The 10,275-nt window shown below is 32.1% G+C and overlaps 1 protein-coding gene across 5 annotated transcripts in view; it reads left to right on the top strand.

The window, feature by feature from the left end:
- Window positions 1–405: 405 nt before the first annotated feature.
- The window catches only part of LOC143250956 (diacylglycerol O-acyltransferase 1-like), a 41,061-nt gene continuing 31,191 nt past the window's right edge, over window positions 406–10,275 (top strand). For all 5 annotated transcript variants that reach the window (XM_076502191.1, XM_076502190.1, XM_076502187.1 and 2 more), the window contains exons 1-4: window positions 406–557; window positions 1,294–1,381; window positions 3,367–3,407; window positions 7,574–7,659. In XM_076502191.1, coding sequence (XP_076358306.1) covers window positions 418–557; window positions 1,294–1,381; window positions 3,367–3,407; window positions 7,574–7,659 — 355 coding nt within the window. In that variant the 5' untranslated portion in view covers window positions 406–417. The remainder of the gene's footprint in view (window positions 558–1,293; window positions 1,382–3,366; window positions 3,408–7,573; window positions 7,660–10,275) is intronic.

The following is a 10,275-nucleotide window of genomic DNA, read 5'->3' as shown; positions in this document are numbered from 1 at the left end:
GCATGCCCATAAATTTACCCCTGTCCCATCGGGGGACAGATTAGAGGGAAGACAGCTAGTGAATGCCAGCTCTTCAGCTACTCTTGTAAGATAAAATAGTGTAATTTGATATTTGTAAGTTAAGATTATTAATAAATTAGTAGCCTTTTTTTTCCTCAAATATTTCCGATGTTTATTTATAATATATTTCCTTAAATCGCTGTTATTCTCACCTTTTTAAGGAACTTATAATTTTTAAGCTTCAGATAAGTAAAATGCACTACTTTTTGTATTTAAATGTCATAAATTCCTTTATTTTTCAAAAGAAAATTCAGCAATTTACATTTTCTCGAACCGCTGATTTTTAAAGGATATGCCATATATTTTAAATAAATGCCATCCTTCCATTAGGTGTCGCTATTTATTTAGAGCACAGTGATGATGATCTCAGGTAGAAAGTGTGATGCTGGCGAGAGTAGTAAAAACAAAACTGGATTACGTCGTTCGCAGAGTGTTACTCGAGTGCAGGATGTAAATGAAAGGGAAAAGAGAAAACGGGCTGTACAGCCAGATAATCCGTGAGTACAAGATATGTTTTGTGAAATAGCCTTTTAATTAGTCAGTTAACCCTGTAAGTTTAAGTATGTTGAGTATCATGTGTGTATATAAAGTAAAGTTATTCTAGAATAATGAAGCCAATGCTAAAATTGTAGTGGTATTACTACTAATAACATTATAACTTATGCTAAAGAAAACATGTAAATTTAGTGAAGAAAAAAATCAAAATTAAAAATGCTGAGTATTAAACTAAAAGTCTCAAGTTAACCAGAGCGCATTTAAAAGGTAGACCTTTCTTCTTCAACAGTGAACTCAATAAATTGAATTATAGTTAGAGTTTACATATCAGTATCACTGGAAAGAAAATATTACTGAAACTTTCGCCATTAACTGGAAAATTTTAGTGTACTGAAATAGTAAAATAGTGTATTAAGATTATTGAATTTGTGAGTTGTTTCCATTATGAATAATAGCCATGTAGACCTAGCCTGAAAACCTTTAGAGCATGGTAATTGTTAATTAAATTAGTATGTGTAGTATGTGTTTCTACAAGAGGGAATCTATAGCTTTTTATTTCCTGTCAATGTAGCATCACCAAAGACTTATTAATCAAGATTTTCTTTTAAATTTCATACTTTTCATTTCATCTAATTTGAAGAATTTTAAACTGTAAAGGTTTTTTAGTTTTATATACTTCATTGTATAACTTTCAATACATAATTATTTACTGTGTGGTTTGACACACATTTTTTTCAGGGTTCATCGGCCACAGGACTCATTATTAAGCTATACAAGTGGGTACACCAACTACAGGGGACTGTTAAACTTGTGTATTGTTATTCTTGTAAGTTGATTAGTTTTTGAGTTTTACCAAGATGTTTTATTTGTAAGTGATATTGAATAAGTTTTATAAAAGTTGTCAGTTTAATAGATTCAATCAAATTATTAAATGTAAAGTGTTTTCTATTTCCATAACTATTTTAGAAATATTTTGCATCAGTACTCTGATTTTGGGAAAATAATTATTGGAGTGTAATGGATCATGATGTTTTTCAGGACACTGAAGGACTTGTTGGTCATCTCAACTCTTCTATCCTCTAAACTATGACTTAAATAAACTTAAAAAAGCAAAAAACTTTAAAACCAGCCCTTATCATTCATGTACTCATCAAGCTTTCTCTTCAACCCACAACATGTGAAAGCAATCCATGTGAAAGTCCAACCATTCTGTTAGAAAAATAAAACTGTCTTAGTTAAATTATCCACAGAATAGATATTTATAAATATAGGCTTTATATCTACACACACACACACACACACACACACACACACACACACACACATAATAATGACAATGAAAATTATTTAATTGGATTAAATATAATTTATGAATAATGATGTTTTTAACATGAGTAGAAGGAACAAATATTTTTCTGTTAATTTTAATTTCAGGTGTGCAAGTAACATTACAGCTTACAGTACTTATAAGAGAGAATTTTAAAGCAAAATATAAAAAGATCATGCATGCAAAAGTTTCAAACATTTTAAAAGTGTTATAGTATTTCAGTATCCTTTTGAAATGGAGTTTGAGTTTACAGTCAAACTGGATATGTTTTCATTATTAGCCTACCTTCTTTGCACAGCCAGATATTATTGAGGTTTCTCCATTCATGAAATGTGTATAACAGTTATAAGTTTTGGTAATGAAATTATACTTGTGAAATCGAAGCTGAACTGCATGTATTAAGTGTGTGTTCTATGCAAGAAATTTTTCAGTTTCAGGAAGTTGGCACTGTTGCTAACACACTCAGTCAGAAAAGGAAGCTCAAACTTGTACCAGTAATATCACATACGTCAGGATACGCTCCTTACAAGAAAGGAGATATTGTAATAGAGTTCTAGCCAATAACCCTGCTTTAAGTAGAAATTTCTGATATACCTTGAGGACAGTAAGAAATTATTTGGCTCAGTGCAATCTTATTGAACATTTAGTTGTGTGAAAATGTTCTTTGTTCAGACACAAAGCAATGTAAATGTTGAAATGAGTAGTGAAAATCACACAGAAATGACAGGCTTAACAAGGGATTTTGTTAACCACTGACCCCAAGTTTGAGTCGCATTGGCAATAATCAGTGGCAGGCTTAACAAGGGATTTTGTTAACCATTGAGCTCAAGTTTGAATTGCATTGGCAGTAATCAGTGGCAACATATTTCAAAACAGGAAAATGAGACAGGAGAAGTATCAAAGTAGAACAGGAACAAAGACACATGAGGAGGAGTCTATTCACCTATGGGGTAGCGTCTCCTTTAATAATGTTGGAAACGCAGTAAAAAATTGGTAACATGCTTATGAAAGAAGTACAAACATATTCTAATTAATTATTAGGAACACCTTTAGTTGGCCAGGAATAATACATATCAGTATAATAATTATCTTAATCACATTACCAGCATGGTAAAAACTTTCCATGAAAAACAAAGAAAATTCTAAAATTGTGACGTGCTACAGGGTATTTGAAGAAACCATTACATGAACTTTATCAATAAATTCCATGACACCATGTTGAGCAGTTATCCTGACCTAATGAGAGCAAAAGACTTGAATATGTGTATGCTGTTATTATAGATTCACCTGTTGGACATCTAATAAAATTTCTATGCTAGTATGAGTAATCTTTCTCTTGCAGTATAATACATTTTACTAATTTTTCTTATTTACTTCCATTACTGTACATTTATTATTTCTAAACTATGAAGATTTTGATACATTACAGCAGGTAATGTATCTACAAGTTTCATATAGTGATTTATCTTTACTCTTGTCCTCAGGTTCTTTCAAATGCCAGGGTTGCCTTGGAAAATATTATCAAGTGAGTAGAGTAGAATAAGTTAAATGCAGAGGAAGAGAAAAAAACTGTGCTTGCTCTGTACTTTACATTTCATTATGCATGTAATATTACATTCTCATGTAAATATCAATTATCCAGTATAGAATGAAGTTACTTTTACAAAATAGAGTTGGTATAATTTGTGGTAATGCATCATACATTTCAAATCCAATAGATGCACCCCTGAAATACTGAAAGCCTTTTGTTGCATTTTAATTCATGGTGGTTACAAAATGTGAATCAGTTTTTGAAATACACATTGCAGATTACATAGCACTTACCCATAATTCTCCATTCTTTCACCTTTATTTATTGCATAAGCATCAGGGAATGATCTTAATAAACTCTGCTTTCCTGTCAGTAATAATAATTTAAGTGTGACGTCCCCAATACTCCTGTACCCATATATATACTCTTCTCCCTGAGGTGTACCTGGCAATGGTCAATTGCAAACTCTCTCTTTGTCAACCAGAAGATGACCTAAGAAGGTTGAAACTTTGTTCGCTGCTTTATTTTTGTAAAAGTTTTAATATCTATACCAGTCAATCTGAGATATATTTTTACTTCAGACAGGTTTCTCATTATCACGAAATAATTACCTCATGCTGAATTGACCTCCCAGTGAGATTCTTCTTTCAGATGGATTGTTCATGAATTCAGATCTCAGCATGTGTCTATTTAATGTTTCATTCCTTTGAGGTTTCATGTGAACTTTTCATTTGTCTCCTTTGGCTTTGCAAATTGTCAAGTTATTCTTTTAAGAGTTGGGCTGTTCTACATGAATATCAGTACTCTGACATTTCAACTATGGTGATGTACATCTACAGGCATGATTGAATGGAACTTGATGTTGCAACTTTTACTTGTGATTCCTTTACTAGTTCGGTTAAATTCAAATCTTTTCTTTCTTTGAGCTTCTTCAGCTATTGTGTGCTTGAAACTACTAGTTTCAAGTTGCAGGATCTGCTTCACTAGCAATGGCTTCTCTGAGTTGTCTTTGTAGATCTACCTTTATTATCATTTTTCTCAGATGTTGACCAAGATCAGTTGGTCCCACTGTCTTGTTCTTATTGCTGCATACTAGCCTGCTTCTTCACAGTTTCCACTCTTCATGTCTGTGTTGGAGGGCTTCTGTTTCATTATTGTTTTGGAACATCTTCTACAATGATGTTTCTCATTTGCAGCTTTATTACTGGCTATTATGTTGCCCTTTGTTACTTGGATAGCTGGAATTATATTACATTCTTAGAGACATTCATTCCTGGCAGCATACCAGTCGTGATGGTCTCTGTTTTAGAGTTATGGCTATGAAATATGGCTTCTTGTCTTTCTTCAACGTATTAATGGTTTGCTTTTTTTTTTTTTTTTAATAATGCACCTCTTTTGTGATTGAGGCTTGTCTGATTCTCTTGCAGACTATAGAATTGAACTTTTAACCACTTTCAGTCACCACAGCAACCATGTATCTATGTCAGCCACACCTTTATTTCAAGTGCCTTTTTCAAGGTTTTAAAATTATTTTTATGTTCTTAGTAGAATTTAAAATCTGGTATTAAGTTGCTTATTTTATTTTTACCCCATTGCAAGTAATTAACTCTACAATCATTTCCTCAGATGTTAATATATTTTTATTATTCATGTTTCTCGCACTTTTTTTTTTTCCAGGAAGGTTGTATTTTTGTATTTTGATAGAGCCTTGGAATGCAAGAGATGACCACCACTACTGTTTTCTTCTGTTGTGTTACCCAATATGATTGACTCTTGTTTTCCTTCTAATGAACATTTTGCGTGTGTAATCGGAGCCATTTGCTCATATTCTCGGGAACAGGATGTTCTTGAAGCAATCAATGTAATTTGTTTATTTTATACCTTATGAAAATTCTTGTTATATGGATCTTCTTTCATCCATATTAATGAATTTGTTTGTACAGTGAACCTTTCTTGTTTATTGTGATATTTCATGGCATTGTAAGCATGAATTTTAGGTTACATCTCATCATATTCACTAATTGGCGATGCCTTTAAACTCCTTGTCTCTGTAGTCTTTATGAACATTTTACAGGTTAATATCAGTTTACTTTTTTCAGTTTTAGGACTTTGTTTGCCACCTGTGGTTATTATTTAGATTCAGTGGAGTTTGTACCTTTTGAATTTTAGCATATTCTACTCATAACCCATTGTTATGTTTCCTGGGTGTATGAGACAGTAAATAATTTTGACTTCAAAACAAATAACACAAAATGTGAAAGGTACAGTAATTAAATACAGTCCCTTATGTTTCAAGAATTTGTTTATATTGATCTGTCTAGTCAGGGCTCTTACATGTTCTTTAACTTCTGTTTGTTATAGATAAGTACAGGGTGTTTGGAAAGTCACTGTGCACTTATATATTTATTAACAGACAAAACCGCACAGTGACTTTCTGAACACCCTGCATTTATGTATTACCCAACACCACTGTTTACAAATCTATCCTTTTGTGAGATACCTCTAAGGAGCAAGATTATTTCTTTTACCTGTTTATTCCACCATATGTCGCATTGTGAGCTTCACAGATTCAGTACATCATTACCACTCATCAAATCAATTACTTTATCTGTATTAAAGGGCATTGTTGGTGAAGAGGTACCCTGATGAAGTGAATGCATTTTTTCTTGGTGTAGTTTCAATTTGGGTTTTTATTTCCTGAAGATAGTATGCTACAGCACTTTTCTTTCAAATATAGTTCTGCAAATTATTAACTGGTTCTAAATTCTACTTGTACTCTGCTTGGATACATATGCATTGCTGTATACACTATTATCTCCCTAGCATGTGATTTGTGGTTCAGTATTTTTGGTTTCTTTTTAATGTTCATTTGTCTTCATCTCCTTTATGTTATGGGCATTCTAACTTCAAGTATTTCAGAACAGAGTCTGTTGTCTATCTTTCTCAAAACTGGTATTTTTTGGAATTAAAATAAAGTTCAAACTTACCTCTTAAATTCTTTCCCTTTTCCCTTGGCATCCAAAATTTCATCACACCTGCTAATTTCAATGAAACCTAAACTATGGAAGAAGATTAGAGATTATGTAAAGTCCTAACATTTGCATAATAAATCATGTTAAATTTACATATGTAAATTGATTTATCCTGATTTATTTTCAATAATTTTTTTTTTTTTGACAATGTTGTTGCCAAGTGGACTGAGAATATAAAAATAAAACCTTCATTATTTTAGTGAAACTTTTTATTCTGTGCTTAAAAACATTTCTATTCATAATGTAATTTCTGTTTCTGTAATAATCGTAAGAAAAACTTAAGTGTTGTTGTTCTGAGGAATGACATTGGTAGGTCTATGTCATTAAAATGCTAAAATCCAGCATTCAGTTTTCTACAGTGGACACAGCAGATAGTCCATTGTGGCTTTGCTCTAAATCAAATGTGTACTTTTCCTTATTATCTGGGCTGGGAGTGTGCTACATGCACAAAGTATGATTCCAAGGCTGTAAGAGTGATAGTCAAATCCAACTATTTAATTATAGTGCTCCAAGAATTACAAGTGAAAGCTGTTCACTAGCTGCCTTCCAGATAGTCAGTCAATTCAAAATTGTGAACAACTAGTGCAGATATGCCTGTGTAGCTTTGTATGGCTATCTAAACCAGACAAACAAGTAAACATTGTAAGCTTCTAGGAAATATATACTGTTTATTTAATAATTTATTGAATTATATATTTGAGTAGTACTTGTGTAACACTAACCATTGGAACTTTAGTCATTGGCAGTGTCATAACTTTACAGTTACCAAAATGAGTAAGTTTAACCTAATAACATAAATAAGATTCTTTTGTATTTGGTCTTAAGTACTAATAGTAATATTAGAAAACTTTATTTACATGTATTATCTTGCATATTTGTTTTTGTATTCACATCTCAGAACATCATACAAATATTACAAATGAGTTTCAAAGCTCTTTGTTTAAAATTAATTTTGTTTAAGTTAATAAATTTTGTTTCTTCAGATGTGATGATAAGATGGAACTTAAGGGAAAGATTTGAAATTAACATGTTTTTTTAATATTTGTTTGTTCTTATCTTTATTGGAAAATATTTTTTTTATCAAACATGTTTCTTTCAAACATTATTTTATTAAATTTTTGTTTACAGGTATGGAATTCTGGTTGATCCTTTTCAGTGGTTCAAAGTGTTTATGGGAAAGCCAGCAAACTGGCCATCAGTACTGATAGCATTAAGTATGTGGTGGATATTTTATTTTTAGTACCTATTGCATATGTCAGTAAACATTATGAAATTATCAGTAATGTTTTTGGCATTTCATGTAAGTTGATTCACAGTTTATACAGGATACCAACAAACAATATGCATTTGTAAGTGGATTTCTACACTTACAAGATTATAAAAAAACTATATATTTCTAAGTTTATAAGTGGCTTCCCAACATTTATAAGATTACATTAAACATTATGTAACTAAGAAATGTTTGAAAGCAGATTTATAATATTTTAATAATAGTAATAAGTGATCTTATAACACCAAGTTTTTATTTTGCAGTAATTGGACACACAACATTTCACTTTACAGCTTTTTCAAGAATGTTGCACTTAAACATAAACTTACTGACAAATTTTTAAGTATACAACAGTATGCACTACAGAAATTAAATAATGTGATTTATCATGACGAAGGGTACATTCCATAATCAGGTTTGTAAGTAGATTCAGAACACACAATATGTTCCTAAATTAGGTTTGTAAGTAGGTTTTACAACCTTCACAGGTTAATAACAAACATTATACACTAAAGAAAGTTTCATAAGTAGATTTATTTATAATGCTTGAAGAATAACAACAGACAATATACACCTTCAATAAGGTTTAGAAACCGAACAGAACCTTTCTCAAACTATTTCTTTTTATTTGTGTGTGAGAATTTCCAAAATCATATCTGTTGTGTACTAGAAAAGCAAAATACTCTTCATAAAATTATTTTCAGCATAGAAAGGTAAAATGTTTGTTGCTTAAATTCAAAAGAATATTATTACTGGTTTGTGTCTGGTACTTTATATAAAAAAGTATATGGCTTGGACATTTAATCCTGTCAGATGGATTATGGCTTGGACTGTAGTGTAAAGGTTAGGCCTATAAATTATTGATTGGAAAGCAATGCTGCTTCTCAGTCATAAAATTTTTCAGAAGCTAGATTTTTTTATAAAAGAAAATAGAAAATCTTTTTCAGAAATGATTCATTTATCTACACCCAATAGCTTTACCCCATATAACTGCCTTTGAGATTTTGTGCAAGCAATTAGCCTTCTCTTTTCCTAAGACATATTTTGATGTGAACTCCACAAGTGCATGATGTAATCATCATACAATAGCTCTCCATCAATAGGAGGTCAACAAATGTTCCTTGCACAGTAGATCCTAATGAACACTTGTTAACTTTCTTTAGTTGTCTGTTTCTTTTCCTTCCCCTTCCAATTCCAAAACATCTTAAGGCTGTGTTAGTGAATCTTTTAAAAGTGAAAATCATCAAGAGGATTTGTCTTCACCAGAATTTTTGTTGTCCTTGTAAAGAGGGGACAAGAATCCATTGTTGACCTTTCTTCTCTTAGTCACTATAAAGAAGTTTTTCACTTCAAAATGTAGAGGTTTCTTTTTCACCATTGGCTCTTTCCCATCAGGATTATAGATGACCAAAGTTAGTATTTTGGATGTCTTCCTATATATTATGATTGTTACATCATCCTGTCATCACCTTCACTTCATTCACCAGAAAAAAATGTATCAGTTTCAACCTCTTCCATTTGGCATAACTTTTGCTCCTTATGTCTTGGATTAAGTCATGGCAACATTTGTTCATCATGTCCACAAATTTGGACTTTGATCCCATTACTATATAGATGATTGAATTCTACTTGCCTCTTCTTGGGAAGCCTTTTTCTTGGCCATGTTACTTCTCCACAAAGAGGTGTCTCATCTGAGTTGGCTGATTAAGTTTTATGAGTTGATTTTAACTCTGACTCAATACTTGTTCCACCTGGTAGTCTTTATCAATGCTAAACTCACTTGGGCTTAGCTTTCCCTCATTCATCTGTGAAACATGGACTGTCTAGTCACCACAACACTTACCTCTCGTATACTTTCTATTTGAAAGGCTCCATATCTTTTGAAGACTTGCATTTATAGAACATCTTTTTCCTCTAGGTTTGGTTCACGTAAAGTTCCCTCAATGGACTTTTAGCAACAAGTGAAACATTTCTCATAATCCTCTGTCCTCTCTTATGATAGTAGTGCTTTCTCTTCTAAAGAATCTGTGTTTGTGACTGTATCATGCCAACACTACAGTTGGGATCCCACTGCTGACTTCCCTCTCAGTCTGAATTTCCATTTCTTCATCAGTACATCTTTTGTGAATTGGATGTGTTCCTGGCCTACTCTTTAACCTTCAACATCAATGTTCTGATATTCTTGATGGCCTGTTAGTTATGTTTGTATTTCCTCCCTTGTTATGTCGATCACTTGAATATTATCCACTCTAACAATCTGTAGCTATTTTCCAAATAAATTGACAGGATGGTACTCACTTTAGGAATTCTTGCTTCTGCACATTGGTTTTTTATCTTTTAGGTTCATTCACAATGGGTTTTGCTAACAGCCTGTCATGTTGTGGGAGCTTTGAACTCTTTTGACCAGACAGGTGTAATCCTGTTGAGAAGTCACTTCATCAGGTCTTTTGTTTAATATCTTTGAATTTTAACATGTCAACAATCAATACCTTAATCATTCCTCTCAACACCTAACTTACCTCCTTCTGATTACTGGTACCTCACTCAATATGTCTGACTG

This window comes from Tachypleus tridentatus, chromosome 5 (genome assembly GCF_004210375.1).
Source record: "Tachypleus tridentatus isolate NWPU-2018 chromosome 5, ASM421037v1, whole genome shotgun sequence".
Taxonomy (NCBI): Eukaryota; Metazoa; Arthropoda; class Merostomata; order Xiphosura; family Limulidae; genus Tachypleus; species Tachypleus tridentatus.
Note: the sequence above shows the minus strand (reverse complement) of the source record. Positions and strands in the feature narration are given on the sequence as shown.